The 17,945-nt window shown below is 43.5% G+C and overlaps 1 protein-coding gene across 4 annotated transcripts in view; it reads right to left on the reverse strand.

Moving 5' to 3' along the window:
* Positions 1-9,567, reverse strand: part of LOC115781206 (voltage-dependent calcium channel subunit alpha-2/delta-4-like) — a 93,142-nt gene extending 83,575 nt beyond the window's left edge. For all 4 annotated transcript variants that reach the window (XM_030730727.1, XM_030730725.1, XM_030730726.1 and 1 more), the window contains exons 1-2: positions 8,888-9,567; positions 78-159 (exon numbers count right to left, since the gene is read on the reverse strand). In XM_030730727.1, the coding sequence (XP_030586587.1) occupies positions 78-159; positions 8,888-9,015 (210 nt within the window). In that variant the 5' untranslated portion in view covers positions 9,016-9,567. The remainder of the gene's footprint in view (positions 1-77; positions 160-8,887) is intronic.
* Positions 9,568-17,945: the final 8,378 nt, after the last annotated feature.

The following is a 17,945-nucleotide window of genomic DNA, read 5'->3' on the forward strand; positions in this document are numbered from 1 at the left end:
AACATCACTATAAAACAAAAAAAAGACCTTCTGTATAATGTTTATGAAATGTGCTGGACCAGTTTTGGCTTACTTACCTTCTGCAGCAGCAGAGAGCCGGAGAACTTGGTTGAGAACTCCCGAAGCTCCACAGAGAACACCGACGCCCACTGCTGCACCCTGCAACACAGACCAGCAGTATGAAGGACTGACAGTACAGACTGACAGAAAACCACAAGAAGAAGCACAAACAAAAGAAACACGTTCATATAAGTGCAACTATTTTAGGCATTTACAACACCACTCTGAATATCTCATCATCTACAATACATAATACCATCAGAAGAGTCAGAGAAAATACTCGGCCAGAAATTAATATTCAGTGTTTGAGATCTTCAGGCCCTCAGGCAGCACTGCATTAAAACAGGCCCAAGTCTGGAAATCTCTGCATGGGCTCAGGAACACTTCCAGAAATCAGTGTCACTAACAAATACTGGAACTGGCAGCTTGCACATCTGGAAAGGCTCCATCAATCCTGAAAGGTAGATACAGTTTTTAGAGCAACGTGTGCTCCCATCATATTCAATTCAGTTCAATTTTATTTATAAAGTGCCAAATCACAACAAACAGTAACCTCAATGTGCTTTATATGGTAGATCAATACACCCCCCTATGAGCAGCACTTGGTGACAGTGGGAAGGAAAAACTCCCTTTAACAGGAAGAAACCTCCAGCAGAACCAGGCTCAGGGTGGGGCAGCATATGACTCCCCCCCCCCCCCCCCCCCCTCGCCCCAACCCCCCCACCCCTGATCTCTGCTGAGACCGGCAGGGGCTGAGGGGAGAGAGACAGGACAAAAGACACACTGTAGAAGAGAGACAGAGATTAATAATAACTAATGACTAAATGCAGAGTGGGGTATAAACAGAGTGCATCATGGGAACCCCCCAGCAGCCTAGGCCTATAGCAGCATAACTAAGGGATGGTTCAGGGTCACCTGATCCAGCCCTAACTATAAGCTTGATCATAAAGGAAAGTTTTAAGCCTAATCTTAAAAATAGAGAGGGTGTCTGTCTCCTGAATCCAAGCTGGGAGCTGGTTCCACAGAAGAGGGGCCTGAAAGCTGAAGGCTCTGCCTCTCATTCTACTCTTAAGTATCCTAGGAACCACAAGTAAGCCAGCAGTCTGAGAGCGAAGTGCTCTGTTGGGGTGATATGGTACTATGAGGTCTTTGAGATACGATGGGGCCTGATTATTCAGACCTTGTATGTGAGGAGAAGGATTTTAAATTCTATTCTAGATTTAACAGGGAGCCAATGAAGAGAAGCCAATATGGGAGAAATCTGCTCTCTCTTTCTAGTCCCTGTCAGTACTCTAGCTGCAGCATTTTGGATCAGCTGAAGGCTTTTCAGGGAGCTTTTAGGACATATCAATGTCATTTTGTCAATGTCATTAAAATCTTCTAGTTGTTTTATGCATTTGCTTAACACGTAAAAGGTCTGTGGTTCGACACCAGGGGGAGCCACAAATCCCTTTGGGGTTGCATCAGGATATGCAGAGCTATCTGCTGTGGCGACTGCTTGTGAATAAAAAGCTTTAGATTATATTTGGAATCCTGATGTTTCAGGTGAGAGGCAGCCTGGATGTTTTAGCCAACATGCAACAGTTTTCCTCTGCACACGCTGATATGAGTTTAGTTTTTTAATACAGTCATGCCACATTTTGTAATGCAGTGTCTGAATAGTGTCACGTTTCACCTGCGTGTGTTTAGCTTGACCCTGTGTGCTGACTGATTTGGGGCGTTTCAGTTTTTAGTCCTTTGCATTATGAACTGCTCAGGCTGGTCTCCTGATCCTCTGGGCTTCTGTTTGCCCACCTGATCTGCAGCACCTGTCTGAGCTGCTGTCAGTGCCAGCTGGGATGTGCTGGACCTTTTGATCGGTTACACACACTGCTCTGTCACTTCAGAGATTTCTCCTTTTTAACGTCTTTGATTAAATGTTAAAATATTAATTGAGAAAAGTATTGCAACAAAAGGAGTGTCTTGTTCACGTCAGCAGATGCTGTCTCAGATCAGCTCATATTCACACTGACCCAACATGTACTCAGGGAGCCTGCTGCCTGCAGGTGTCTCTGAGAGCTCACCTTCTTCAGGTAAAGTCCTTACAGTGTTTCAGGTAAGTTTGACCACGTGTTGCCATGACAGCGCTTGGCTCAGCAGCTACAGCAGAAAAAGGCCGTTAAATATGACGGCGCTGAAAGAGATTTAGATAATCTGCTCCTCATCTGGGTCACAGCAGAGAGCCGCAGGGGTCCGCTCAACACAAACTCACAGCGATGCAACAAGGCAGCACAACTGCGGCTGGTGTCGGGATCGGGGGGGGCGGGGGGGACTGAAAACACAGGCTCAGCTTTTGGCTTGTGTCACAGCAGCAGAACACACAATTATCTATGATGCTGTCACATTTCTGAAGCTAGTGTCACAAACAGAAGTGTGTGCCAGTTTAGATCCCAGCCATGGTTGTTGTTTCCATTATTTGGGCTCACAGTACTGGGCAAAAGTCTTGAGTCACCTCACTGGTGCTTTTTCCTCCCATTTTGAGTCTATTTCTGGTTCAAACTGCTGTAAATATGTACAAACATGAGGCACTACAGCCATCCATGGAGCACAGTGGAAGCTCTGAGGGGTTGGAGCTGATTTCAGACAGTGGTGTTGGAGATCTTATTGACACCGATGATCATTATCTGTGAACACATCCACAAATCATCATGCAAAGAAGCAGTCATACACACACACACACACGATCCACACATGCTGCCAATCAGTTTGTTTGTGACAGAGGAAGAACTGATGAATTACACAAAGTTACTTTTGTAATTGGAGAGTAAAAACATAAATCTTTAATTTCCCTGACAGAATCTTCCTGAAGGGATTAATAAAGTTTTACCCAATCTAATCTAACCTAATCTAATCTAATCTAATCTAATCTAAAGCAGCAGAAGAGGAGAATAAATTCACTCTAACCATTTTGAATCATCATCAGAATATTGTTCAGGTGATGAATGATTACACACATAAAACAGACAGTATGCAGTCAGCAGAGTTCACAACACTACACACACACACACACACACACACACACACACACACACACACACACACACACACACACACACACACAGTGTTTACTCAGCATGTGTTGAAGAGGAGTGTATCACTCCATCTGCTCTGTATATTAATCCTCTAAGTTCAGTGCAGACACACACACACACACACACACACACACACACACACACACACACACACACACACACACACACACACACACACACACACACACACAGTACTTGTAACAGGTTTCACTGTAACCAGTGTAACACACTCGGGTCTGCTATAGCTGCAATTAATTACTGGTCATTTAAATTATAGGTGGAAGATAATTTTCCTAATTCAGTTGATGAATCATTTAAACTATGAAATGGTGATTTAACACCATGCAAATGTCTTATTATGCATGAGCAAAACTCAACCCAGTTTACAGTGATGTCCAAATATTTCTGCTGGGTTTCTTGACTCTAGGAATTCTGGTAAAAAATAGTTGAATATCAGATTTTAAAAACATTCATTTTGTTTGATGCCAACATTTCTCTTTACTCTCTCTAGATCTCATGAGTAGCAGCTTTGACAAAAAAAAAACAAAAGATATATTTAATTTTATTTCTGGGTCAGCTGGATAACCTCCAACTAATGATGTAGACTGAGGTTAGTTTGCTGTACATTATAGTTACATATTTAAATGTGACTATCAGCAGACCCACCCCAAATAATTTACTCTGAGACCAGAGAGCTGATGAACACCATCCAAACCATCTCAGCCTCTGAGCCGTCCCTCTGATGTCCTCATTTCTGTCCCTCCTGCTCACTGCCAGTGAAGCTCTGAGCATCTTCAGCTCAGCCTCCTGTCTTTGTGTCAGAGCCTCCGTCTCCAAACTGATTGAATCTAATCCATTCAAGTCTGAACTTGAACACTCCCAGCAGAGCGCTGGAAACATAGAAATGTTTATTCCTAAGTTTTTCTATCTGGGCAGTGTTGCATTAATAAGAACACAATCATTCAGTCACAAATCAGTGCATGTTATTACAGGACAAAAAAACCTACATTTTAATAAAAAATGTGCCATGTCTGAAACAACACATCAGAAGTCAGCCTCACTGGCTTCAAGTGTGAAAGGTCACCCTGCCTCGAAGCATGCAGCCAGTCCTGGGAAACATCTGAGAGTTGTAAATGATAAAAATCACTACAGAGAGCATCTGTAAACTCATCTGTTCCAAGTTGTCCTGCTTTCTGACATGTCATTTAAGTGGTCATAATTTTAATCAATTAGCCTTCTGCCAAAAAAAAAAAAAAAAAAAAAAAAAAAATGGCAGCCTTTAAAACTTGTGTGTAGCATGTTTTTACGTGGTCAGAGGTGTGAGTGGAAACACCTGAGGTTCCTGTTACTCACACTCTGATTCTGTTGGTTATGAACTGCAGGTAACGCTGGCAGACTCAGGTCCAAAGATGCTTCCTCATCACTGGAAATGTGCTCTGTGGTTCAGGTGAGAACAGCATTCAGGAAGCAGAACTCATCACACCCACTCGCTCGCTGTACAGTCACTGCACACTTATTTGTGCTTTAATGCACCGATGTTGGCTAAAGTGTAGAAATGTTCTGGGCTGCAGTCCATGTGTGAAAACAGCTTATGAGTGTGAGCGGGCAGAGCCCTGTAAAGCATTATATTTTGTCCCATTCAGAGTCCTAATAATACCAGCTGTTCAGCTTACATACAGACTTCAGAGTCCTCAAAGGCTGCAGCATGTATGACTGCAGGGGTTTCTCCATCCATCACCAGTTCAAGCTCCCAAAATAAATCCTCCATCAAGATCACCTCCAAAGTCTCGTCAGCTAATCCCCTGTGCTGAGGGTGATCTGTCCAGCAGACTGACACACAATACACAACCATCATTTCATTTCGCAACCAGGTCAAAGGTCGGCAGTCTGGACTGGAGCCTGCAGTCATGCCAAAGTCTTTTTTTAAACTGCTTATCTAACTCAGGTCATAGGGGTGTGCCGAAGGGTCCTTTTTAATTGCTCCCTAATACAAGCCATCAGTTTCATGGCTATAGGTGACAGACAGGTATGTTAATCGCACACTACGCAGCACTTCGGCCAAGTGCGTACAACACAACCAAACAATTAAGGTGCCGTTTACACGAAGCCGTTTTCACTGGAAACGATGTCGTTTTGATGCGTTTTAGCCTTTCGTTTACACGATGGCGTTTCAGAAACGATCCGCGTTTACACGATGACACGTGAAATGATGGAAACGATGTAGTTCCCATGCCAGGCCACAAGTTGGCGTTGGTTTTCTCTTTGCAAAGTTTGTTTATGCAAGACGCGCATGCGTGGAGTGACAGTAGGTAGTGCAGCAAATTATTCATTACTTACAAAACGGCCAATGTGAGAGGTTTTATGTGGACTGATGATGAGGTTGGATCGCTGCTGCACACAACGCTGAATTACAAAACGGTAAATACACAAGAAAAGCATAAGAAGCACTCGTGAATCCGCGAGTGCTGTTTATCAATTTGCGCGTGCGCGAAAAACTGTGGCCGTCCAACCATAGTGCGCATGTGCGAGTCGAGCGTTTTCAAATCACCCAGGTTTCATGTGTTTATATAAGCCGGTGCGTTTCTGAAACGCTCCACTCTGGACCCCGTTTCCGAAACACATCGTTTTTGCTCGTTTCAGAAACGCACCGGTATGCGTTCTCGTGTAAATGCTTGAAACCGGGGTGATTTGAAAACGGTGCCTGGTGCCTCATGTGGTGAGAGTATGCAGGCAGGTCCTGGAGGATGAAGGAACTGATACCACCGACTGACCCCCTCCCTGACCTAAATCCAACAGAACACCTCTGGGACATTATGTTTCAGTCCATCTGATGCTGCCCCAGGACACCATCCATCATCTCCTTATGAGCATACCATGAGCCTACCACATATTTATTTCACTTTGATTTTCAGGGTGTTTGAATTGAGCCTCTGTAGGTTGATCATTTTCATTTCCATCTAACGATGTGGCATCCTTTCAGTCCTAACACCCAGTCCATATTAATACCCAGCATGATTTTTTTTTTGTCAGATCTGATGCGTCTTCAAAATGTTTCTTAAATTTTTTTTAGCAGTGTATTACAGAGGCAACGCCTCATTTTCAGACATGCATTTACACTCATTGACCAGGAGTCGCCTCCTTCACTCTGATTTGCAGAGTTGTGGGTAAAACAGAGGCGACACGCCATGAACAACAGATATGATACTCTGGGATTATAGATGGCTCAAAGTCGCTCCTGTCAGAGTCAGATTTTATTAACCAAACAGTGAGAGAATATAATGATGACATGCTACTTGCTTTCACATCAATATTGTGGTCAGTTACAGTTGTTCACAGAGTGTCACTGGTACTGTGGTCCTGAGCTCTGCACGTCAGAGCAGCTGAGGTGGATTTGCAGGGGTTTTGGTGTGTTTGTAGCCAGGTGATTCGGCCCTGTTTGTCCAGGCCTGCGGTGCTTGGGTGGAGAATGTGGGTCAGGCTTAGAAAGGTGACCGTGGCCAGTGAGCCATGCTGGTCCACAGATGGTGATGGAGGAGGGAGCGTGAGGAAGCTGCAGTCACGTAGGACTGCAGCTGCAGGGAGCTGCTGCTCTCCAACTGCCTGATAGGTTCATGCTGATGAGGTTCAACAACAGCAAAACAGACACCACAACACCACAAACATGTTGTGTAGGTGGAAGTAAGTAAAGTGTAAAAACTGACTGTGGTCCCAGCTGCCTTCAGATCAGCCTCACTGCACGAGGGCAGATCTTACATGGAGCTCCAGACTGAGGGTGATTGATGGTCATTTTATATTTCTCCCATTTCCAAGTAATCACACCAACAACTGCCACCGTCTCACCGAGCTTCTTGCTGATGGAGTTGGAGCCCCTCCCAGCCTCCTGCAGGTCTACAGTCTTGTCGCTGACATCCTTTGGCAGCTCTTTGGTCGGGCCCACGGTGGTGGAGAGTTTGGAAGGGAAGAAACGGTCTCTGTGCACATGTGTGATTTATACAGTCAGGAGTATGTGGACCTGATCGACTGTAATCTGTGTGCCACGTGGGCTCACAGCCAGTCTGTAGGAGCCTGAATCCTGGCTGGGCTGTATGTTGGGTTGATGTGCAAATTAATTCAATTTATAACTTTGATGTCATTTTTTTATATTCTGTCTCCATTAAAATGAAACTACCATAAAAATTAGAGACTGTTCATTTCTTTGTAAGTGAGTAAACAGGGGATCAGATTTCCCCCACTGTTCATGTTAATCCAGCATATGAGGCAGGAACAGTTTGTATGATTCTAACGAGCTTGAAAGTCAGTCTTTGGCGTGACCTCCTTTATTTCTTTCAGCAGTCTGCAGGAACAGTTCTCCAGGCTTCCTGAAGGACATTCAGAGCTCTTCTGTGGATGTTTCTGCCTTTGGTTCTCTCTCAGGATGATCTCACACTGCTTCAGTGATGCTGAGGTCCGGGCTCTGGGGAGGCCATGACTGATGGTGTTCACCTGTGTGTTTTTATACCCAGGTGAAACGCCAGCTGGAACACAGTCCTGGGTCTGCCCCGGAGTCGCTTCCCAGTTGCATGTCACACCTCACCTAGGACATGTCCAAGAAGTGTCCAAGTCAGATACCTGAACCACCTTTCAAAGTGGAGGAGCAGCGTTTCCATCATGAACTCTTCAACCAGGATGGGTTTCAGGGGGAGCTCATTTCTGCTGCTTCCATCCATGAGCGTATTCTTCTGATCGCCGCCCACAGGAGAGCAGGAACGTAGCTCATCAGTAAACCAACAGCTTCACCTTAACTCTCTTTTTTACTCACTGTCATTAGTGGTTAGGTTTAAATGAGGTGCTTGGTTAAGTTGTGGTCACTAAGAGGTGATGATGTGAGGTTTCAAACTAATTGACTGGTTAGGGATCACAGTGTGCTCTTATGAAAAAAACAAACAGAATAAATGTAGAAAAAATGTGCAAAACAATGTGTTTGTTATTCCAGCTGGTTTGCTTTAACAGCTATTACAGCAGCACCAGGGAGGACACACAAGATGGACCGAAACAGCAAAGGACCTGCAGCCTTTTACCCATCATCATCATCATCCACTCAGGTTCATCAGGTCCACGTCCAGCAGTGTGGCTACGATAAACTTGTAGGTTTGTGAAATCTGAGTGTTACAGCAGTTCTAACTGCACACCTGGAATAATCTCATTCTCACTCAAAGACAGAGGAGAGCAGATTTCTGGGAGTCCTGAGGGAAAACAGCCTGCTGACACACATTCTCTCGGGACCTTCATCAAAGCGCACGGCACTCTGGGAGCTGGCTCTCAGAAGCTTCACTTATCTGGGACAAGCCCATTCAGGAGCATTTTCTATAAGCTTTCTATAAGCTTGTTCTTCCAGGCCACTGCTCCGCCAAGATCCGTTTAACATGACGGATAACTGACCAAAGCACAGACAGGAAAGCAGATTTCTCTGTTTTGTGATCAGTTTGATCTGTTTTGAGAAATAGGATGGAGATAAGGACACACATCACCAAAGTGTGTACACGAGCTGTAAAAAAACTCCTTTCTGAGCTAATTCTGCAGTCCAGATGCCTCAAATTTTTAGAGTTACAGCTTTGGCACTGATGTTCAGCTCTAAACGAGTCAAAGTGTTGTCCTACTGAGCAAACACCGAGCCACGGCTTCCCAACGATTCCTAACATCTTAAAAATGATGCAGCACGAAAAACAAACCTTTCAGCCTTCTGCTGAGCTTATGAGAAGTAAATCACCTGCACTTACGTCTCAGGTGGGATCTTCATCTGAGCCTGAGCTGTGATCCAAAGGCAGAAAATTCCCAGGAACCTCAAGAGATTCCTCATGCCCAACACATTCCTCCTCTCCATCCTGTGTCCCTGAAGTGCCAGCATCGAGCTCCTCGCAGCTCCGACTTTGAAGGCAGTTTCACAAACTGGGAGAAGGTCTGAAAGTTCAAAAAGATAACGAGTTTGCAGGAAACGGTTTCCTCATGTTGGCTAAAGACAGGAAACTGTGATGATTATAGCCACAGGTTTTTGACCCTGAACTCTTTCCATCATGTCTGAATAAACTCGTCCTTCTGCCAGCATCTTCTCTGTCTGTTTCAGTCTCTCAGCCTCATCAGAGTAACTCCCAAAAGATCCTGAGAGACTCAAAATCATCCCACACCTGGACAAATACTTAAAGATCCATCTGGCTATGCACAGGAAAACCCTCTGTAGCAGGTTCCTCCAGATTAGTCCTTATAAAACCAGGAACAATAAGCAGGCTTCTTTCACCACCTCGCAGATATTAAAGAAGACATAAAGCTGGTAGTCTGCAGCAGACACTGCAACCGCCCGCCTTTCCTGTCGCCCAAATTTGCGGTATAATCCACTTGGATTAAAAACTCCTCTTCCTCATGGAAGAGAACGACAGAGAGAGAGAGACAGAGAAGAGCGAGGTGAGTGGGGAGGGGAGGGATTGGAGCAGGGATTGGATGCAGGCTCTGTTTTATCAAAGAGGATTAGAGCAATTTCTGGAGACAGACTTCCCAGCAACCAATCACAGCAGCCGGAGGAGAAAAAAAACAAGACGACAAGAGGTACACACACACACACACACACACACACACACACACAGTCGATCGCACTCGAGTGCGACTTTAAACCTTCAGTAATCTGATAAAAACCCACTTAGAGGTAAAGCTGTTGACCAATTACAGCTCACCATTATCTCAGCATCATCATCATCCCTCCTCATCAGTACCATTACAATCAACCGTTCCCTCAGAGAAATACAGACAAATGTTTACATATTTTTATGTTCATAAGACATGATTTCTGCTCTCATGAGCTCCAAACCTGGAAAAGGCAAAAACAGGAGCAGTACTCTTAGATCTGTTTATGTTTTCTACCTTCACGTCTGTCCTTAAATTTAACAGGCAGCCAGGTTTTGTGGCTAAACGTGACCCAACTTAAATGTCGGCCACGGTAGTTCACGTGAGCAAAGCTTTGCAGTTTGTGACGTTGTCGGTCCTTCAGCTTGTGTCGCCCCTTCTGCAGACAGGTGTCACACGAGCCACGTGAAGACGTGAACCCAGATGTTACAACCAACAAAGACTATATAGATTGCAGCCACGGTCAGTGCTTCTCATTCATGTGTTTTTCTTATAACCACTGTAGAGATGACTTCTCTGGAGTGCAATAAATACGTAATAAATATATATATATGTGGCGCTCAATGCACTGAATAAACATCTGAAAACTCAGCAGCAATCTTTCTTTACATTTCCAAGTGCTCAAAAAGCAAAAATCAAACAAACAAAAACAAAGACAATAAAATCCACAAAGCTTGTTGTGAGCAGTCTTGTGTAGGAACTATTTTCTTTTTATTGTCTATTTCTGCAAACTAAAAGTAGTGTGCAGCTAGCTGATGCTAATCTTTGCACAGCCACTCTGAATGACTGCAGGTGTTACAGTCAGCAGGTACCAACAGGAGCGCCTGACAGAGGAGACGACTCCAGCTCCAGCTCCAGCTCCGGTTTAATCAAACTTCACGTTCTCTGCTGTGTGCTTTCCAAGCGCAGCTCATCTCTTTCTGAGAAAACTGAGAAAGCCTGTAGCTCGTTTTAAAAAGATCACTGTACACACAGACTGCTCGTGAGTAAACTAAAATGTTATCTGTCCTTAAAGGGATCTGCTCACTTACTAAAAAAAGAAAATGTTCAACACGACAGCAGTCGGAGACGACGTCAGTCTGATATGGATTTGTGGAAAATTCCAGCAATAAACAAAGAATCAAAGTTAATAAACAAAGTTCCTGCATCCGGATCCGGATTCACCCCAAACTTGACTGACCTCTAAGACGGGCCGAGTCCCACCTCCGGTTTTATGCAAATCTCTCCATAACTCATCAGTTTGTGTGCAAACAGAATGATGGAGGGAAGATGTAAGCTTGATGTGGGATACAGTGTGACTCAGATAAATTAAAACCTTTCCTGCTCCTGACTGTGAGAGGTGACAGTAAAAATAACTTTTGGAAATAATAATAGTTTGTCCTCCTCAGAATACTCTGAAACTTGAGCCAGTCTGAAGCTGCAGTTCATCCTATTGAACACTTCTATCCCATCATGCAACTTGTTTTTAATGCTTTGACTTCAAAAGTTTTCTGCACTTCATGACATTGAGACTTCATTTAGATTCATGTAACCCCCCCGGGGGGCAGAGTTATCGGGCGTTCAGGTGTAGAAATCAAAGTGAACTGTAAGTGCAGGCCTGCTGGCAGCAGCTCGGTGGTTTCACAGTTCCCAGACTCACATTAATTATTGATCAGAGTCACAAGAATAACCACAGAGTGATCAATAGATCAGAGCGTCTGAGAAGACCCAAACCTTCACCGCTGTGACCGACATCATCGCATCCACTCTGAGTCTGAAGTACTTCACTCTGAAATGCCGTCACAGGAGGTCCACCCAGCCTCCTGCAGGAAAAGACTTCACAGCATGAAAACAACGAAGTGCTGATTCTGTAGTTGACAAACCACATCCTGATGTCTTTATACAAACTTTCATGCATAATGCATCCCTCCGCTGGCCTTGCAGAAGCAGAGCACGAGTCATTACGCGCTGCATTGTGTTCATTATTTATTGTCTAATTATGGCTGTTTGGCTTTGGCAACTTCAGCCCCAGATTTTAATGTATGGTTCATTCACACTAGAGTAAAATATGACACCAATCTCTGCCCGAAAAATAAAATAAAATAAAATAAAAATCAGTGGTTGCCCGGTGAGCACATAGAAATTTTTTCCTGTTGGAGTCCGAGTGCGCGTAGTTTGAGTGTCACCACAACTACGTGCACATTTATTGTTGTGTTTTTGGTGACCTTTGAGTAACCACTTCAATAAAGTAAAAGCCAAATAAAGGAAATGTAACCAGATGAAATCTATGAAAACCAAGAATGGCTCTCAGACTGACTGAGGCAGAAAATGCTCACCTTTAGTTTCAGGAACAGGTCATAAAGGCTGGAGCACAAAAAGCCTTAAAGTCAGTATTAAGTCTGAAGATAAATCTGAAACAGACTGGGAGCCAGCAGCAGAGGTTAAAACAGGTCACATGGTCACTTCTCAAAGGCTGCCAGCTGAGTCTGCACAAAATGGAGACAAATCATGAATTTTTTGTTGAAGCTGCTGAAATAATCATCCTGACAGGAGATGAAGGCATGCAAAATGGTCTCAGTGTCTTTGAGAGGCAGGGTACTGTACATGCACGAGAAGGAAAACAGAATAATGAGCCAACAGCTCCCTCTAGTGTGAGAAGATAAAACATAGAACTACCCGCTCCCCTCAGTGCTGAACTCTTAACCATGCTTAAAGCACTTCACAGTTCTCACTCAGTGCTCTCTGCTGGACAAATTAACTGGTGTTGGAAGAAACTTCTCCGAGGCGGTGCACATTTCTGACCATCATTTCTCTTCATATCAAGCAGAGCCATAAAGAAACACATTTATGATTCAGTTACAGCTAAATAATATTTGTCAAGGTAAAAACCCTACAATGCCAAAGAGAGAGCTCCAACAATCAAATGATCTGCTATGAGAACGTATCTGGTGATGGTGGGGAGGAAGAACTCCCTTCTAACAGGAAGAGCTCTGCAGCAGAAGAAAGCTCAGGGAGGAGCAGTTAGAAACTGTTCTTCTGCTCATGGTGTCAGCTGCTCGAGACCTGCCATCCTGATATGGGAAAGGAACGCTCTGAGTTCTCATAAAGTAATCGACACCTGTGAATACTCAGCATCATTTGAAATGTGTGAATGCATGACTGAAATCTTTCTTTGGAGGCTTTCCCACTGATCAGAAGATAAATGAAAATCATGTTGATGATCCTGGTCACCAAGTTCACCCGTCCTTTGACCACCGACTGACTCACATCAGTACTTTCCTTACTGGGACTTCTCAAGACTGTGTGTGTGTGTGTGTGTGTGTGTGTGTGTGTGTGTGTGTGTGTGTGTGTGAGAGAGAGAGAGAGACACTAACTGCGTGATTTACTGTCTGCTCTGACACAAAGAGCACACCAGATCCAGATCCTCCATGACACTCTGAGGACCTGGAACCCACCTCATCAGCACCTTTACACACACACACACACACACACACACACACACACACACACACACACACACACAGAGTCTTACATTGTGACGAGGATTGTTGTAACGGTGTATTCTTAGAGGTTTTCAGGTATGCTACACTGATGTGAGGTTTTAAAAGTGGTCTTTCCTATTTGTTTCTTATTTATGTGATAGACTATTCTGGTACATCCATGATTTCAAGTGTTCTTTGTCTTATTTTTTTTCTCAGACACTGAATGGCACCTGTCACTCAATTTCTTGGTGACGGGTGGGTATTTAAACAGGTGTGTAGCATTACCTTGCTAAGTCTGAAGAAGGGCATTCCAGCCCGAAACGTCACTTCCTTTAAATACTGATGGATTAAAAATTCTCAAGGAGCTTTTTGGTGTGCGGACCTCCTCCTTTTTCACTGAGTTTTGCTTGGATCCAGCACCCTGGTTAATTTTTTTGGATGTGCGTGTTTCTCTTTTATTAAGAGTAAATGAGCCTACCATAAATTCAACTGAATGTTTGCAATAAAATGCTGTACCAGATCATACAGTAATTACAGTCCTCAGTGGTAAACGGGCTCCTTCTTATAAAGCGCTTTTCTAGCTGAGCACTCAGAGTGCTTTATACACCATGTTTTGCATTCACCCATTCATACAAGCACTTCCTTCTACAGCTCAGTGCTTCCTGTCTTACACCCACACATTCATACTACGACGGCTGCATCAGAGCAACTTGGGCTTCAGGATCTTGCCCAAGGATAATTTGGGATGCAGACTGAAGCATCCAGGAATCAAACCACCAACCTTAAGATTAGTAGATGACCTGCTCTCCCACCTGAGACACAGCCACCCCAACTTTTTTAGAGTTAAGAAATGTCATTATTTTTAGTTTCCTTGTGTGCTTACTGCATATCATTAGTTGTATTTAAAGCAAACATGTCATCCATCTGTCCGTTTGTTTTGACTTTCTTCCAGGGTCGTAGGGCGGCTGGAGCCTATCCCAGCTGCCAGGGCGAGAGGAGGGGCGCACCTTGGACAGGTCACCAGTGTGTGACAGGGCTGAGAGAGCCCTGGTCCATGTGAACCTTTCACACTCACATTCACACCTACGGCCAACTTAGAATCATCATTAACCTGACCCCACTAATGTTTTGGTATATTGGCTTTCTGGGCCAAAGGTAACCACAAGTTTTATGCAGCTTTCATATTTGTGTGCTAAACATTTAGGCTAATCTTGCACAGAGACTGTAAGCAAAAAGAAATAAGTGAACATCCACAAACAGAATTAATTTTAGATGGCATATGATTGCCTTTTTTATTATTTTCAAATTTAGAGTATGCAATTAAATCAAATTTTTAAAAAAAGGAGGGAGAGAGAAGAGAAAGAAAAAAGAAACCCCCAACAATCCCCTATGAGCAGCACTCGGCGACGGTGGAGAGGAAAAACTCCCTTTAAGCAGGAAGAAACCTCCAGCAGAACCAGGCTCAGGGAGGGGGGGTCATCTGCCGAGGCTGGCTGGGGGGGTGAAAGGAAAAGAATAAGGAAGGAGAGAGAAGAAAGGATGGCTGGAGAAAAGAAAGGCACAGAGGAGAGGTCAAGGTCCAGGAGATGGATCGAAGGTGGTGGCAGACGAGGGGAGCTTTCTTTGAGCTGAAGCAGCAGCAGCAGAGGTCCTCCGGAGAAACTTTAAGTGCTTTTTCTTTTTGAGGCAGCGCTCGTGCAGCTGTTTGTGCTGCAGGATGAGGGTATGCAGATCATTCAGAGTTTCTGCATTCTCAGCTTTAAGTGTTGTACACTTTATCTCGAGTTCTTTAACTCGGTCATGCTTTTCTGCATGCCTTTCTTCCAGAAGGTTCAATTTCTGCTGCTGTATTTTTTCTGCTTCCTGCAGGTCCTCACATTGACTCTGCACTTGTTGAAGTCTGCACTGGATGTCTTTGTTCCTTTCTTCCATCTTCTGGAGCATCTCCCTGTGCTTTGCTTCCTTTCCTTTGAGGACATCTCCATTGCTCTGCTTGGCTTTGTGAAGCAATGCTTGCAGGTTTTGATTTTGTTTCTGCATGTCCTCCAATGTGGACTGCACCACCCTGTACTTCTTTTCAGTGTCTTCCAGTTTGGATTCGACCTGCGTGTGCTTCATCTTCAGTTCTTTGTTCTCTTTTAGAACTGCTACTTTGTTTTCCAATGTTTGATCGAGCATTTGCTGTAAGCTTTGATTTCTTTTGCTCATTTCTAGCAGCTTTGTTTCCAGCTTTCTGCATTTTGCATTCTGTTCCTGCTGGATAAGCACCTGTGTGTTTCTTGTGACACCTTCATTAAGCTTTTCTCGCAAGCCTTTGTTTTCTTTCTTCATGTCTTCGAGCTCGGATTGCAGCTCTGCACGTATTGCATCCTGCTCTACCTTGTCTTTCACCATGTCTCTATTTCTTTTCAAGGCTTCATTCAAATTCACTTGCAAGTTTTGCTGTTTTCCCGCCATGTCTTGGAGCTTGGACTGCAGCTCTTGGAGTTTTCTCTCCGCCACTCGGAGTTTGCTGCGTGTATCATCCGCATGAAATTTCCCCTTCTGCACCCGGTGATGTGATCCACTTCTGTTGGATTTTGGCTCATCATCACTATTGAAGGGCTCGGCGTCAGTGTCAACTGAAAAATTTGGCCGAAAACCCCAGTAATGGGTGTCAGTTTCAGGGTCAAGGGGGATTTCAGGAAGATCACCCCATTCAAGGGGGACTTCTGAATTATCACCCCAGTCAAACAGGTCACTTTCTCCTGAGAGTTGAGACATTGTGTTGATCGATTGACTGCTACGGATTGAAACGTTTCCAAATGCTCCGTGCTGAAGTTTTGACTGCTGCGAACAGGAATGGTGCAAACAGGAATGCTGCAAACAGCAATGCTGCAAACAGGAATGCTGCAAATACGACTGCTGCGAACACAAAAGGTGCAAACAGGAATGCTGCAAACAGCAATGCTGCAAACACGACTGCTGCGAACAGGAATGCTGCAAATACGACTGCTGCGAACACAAAAGGTGCAAACAGGAATGCTGCGAACAGAAATGCTGCAAACACGACGGCTGCGAAGAGGAATGCTGCAAACACTGAATTCTACTCTTCAAAGGCAAACCATAAAAGACATGTAACAAATCTAAAGTCAACATTCCATATGCAAATTAAGTTGTTACATGACTTTAAAGATGTCATGTGACACAAGAAGATGGCCTTGTAAGGAACTGCAGGCAAATTTATATGAGGTAAGGCATTTTTTAAATTAATTTTTTTACTTTATGGTTAACATTCTTTGAACTGTTTTGCAATTCTATTTATTTATTCAACATTTGGTTTAAAATGACTGAAAAGTAGAAATAATATATAGTTATAATATGAATTTTTTTTTTTCTAAATATAATAGAAATATAAACTAGAAAAAGGCATTTCCTGGAGAAAATGCACTGTGAATGCTTGCTGCTGAATGATTGGAGCTGAAATGCCAAGAAATGCTTCAGAGCTTAAATCTGATTGGCTGAAAGACTTAAAGCAGCTGAAAAATGCTGAAAATAAATGTGAAATTCAAAACAGCTGAAATTGTCAACAAAGTAGCTAAATTAAACTCAATTTGCTTAAAGGGCAGAAAAACAGCCTGAAGAAAAACCAGAAAAGATACTGAAATGGGTAAAACGGCCCACCAGTGTTCATTTTGACAGCAAAGTTTGATTTAGTTTTAGTCATAATTTAGTCATCTGAATAGTTTTAGTTTTAGTCTAGTTTTAGTCGACGAAATTATCGTAAGAATTTAGTCGACTAAATCTACAGTTGACTAAAACATAAAAAAATATAAAAAAATGCACAACTGCCAAAACAAAAATCTGTACTTATTTGCCAGTAGAAATTGTTGAAACTTGTGAAATCCTCCTAATCTTTACTGCATTGTGGAAACGTAAAAAATAATGTGAATGAAAACAGAGGCAGCAAAATGCAGGAAAACAATTTAGTGCCATTGCTAAAGGTTTGGATGAGTGTACTTGAGTGGTCAAAGTCTGCTGCTTGTTGCCACAGTACTGCTCATTTTCTCAGCTTGTTTTGTAAAACCTTTTTTTTAGTTGGTGAACTGGGGAGTGTTCAATGTCACTTACCATTTTTCTCTGCAATAATTATTTTTCTGTTTTGACTAAAGGTTTTTAGGTTCTGTTTGAGGATGCTGAGGACAACCAAGAAAGAGATGATGATGATGTTTTGCTGTGAAGCATAAACATGGAGAACCCATAGATGACCTGGAAGGCGTTGGAGTCGTCATCAGAGGTGTGGAAGTGTTTCACAACCTTAGGAGCATTGCATATGATACCTATGCATATGATAGTATCACATTTCCCGTGTAATATAATGAAGGTTTTGGAATGGTTTTAATTTTAGATGATTGATAAAGGGGGAAAAAGAACTTGTAAGGAATTCCTGTGTAGTGTATAATGTGTGTTTGGATGGAGCTGGTTTTTCTGTTCATCCTAATCTGAAAATATTTTCACTGCAGAAGATCACTGCAGGTCCCATAAGATGTGTCATGAACTGCTGCGTGGCAGGTGAGGACCCCAAAGCAGGGCGCTGGACTCGGAATAACTCAGAAACTCAGTTTTTATTTGCTGGCAAACACGGGGGTGGAACTGGCAGGACCAGCAGCAAACACTTGGAAACAGGAGGGGAAAAACACACACACAGCACTGAGACCAGGAC

Source organism: Archocentrus centrarchus, chromosome 6 (assembly GCF_007364275.1).
Source record: "Archocentrus centrarchus isolate MPI-CPG fArcCen1 chromosome 6, fArcCen1, whole genome shotgun sequence".
In the NCBI taxonomy this organism is placed as follows: Eukaryota; Metazoa; Chordata; class Actinopteri; order Cichliformes; family Cichlidae; genus Archocentrus; species Archocentrus centrarchus.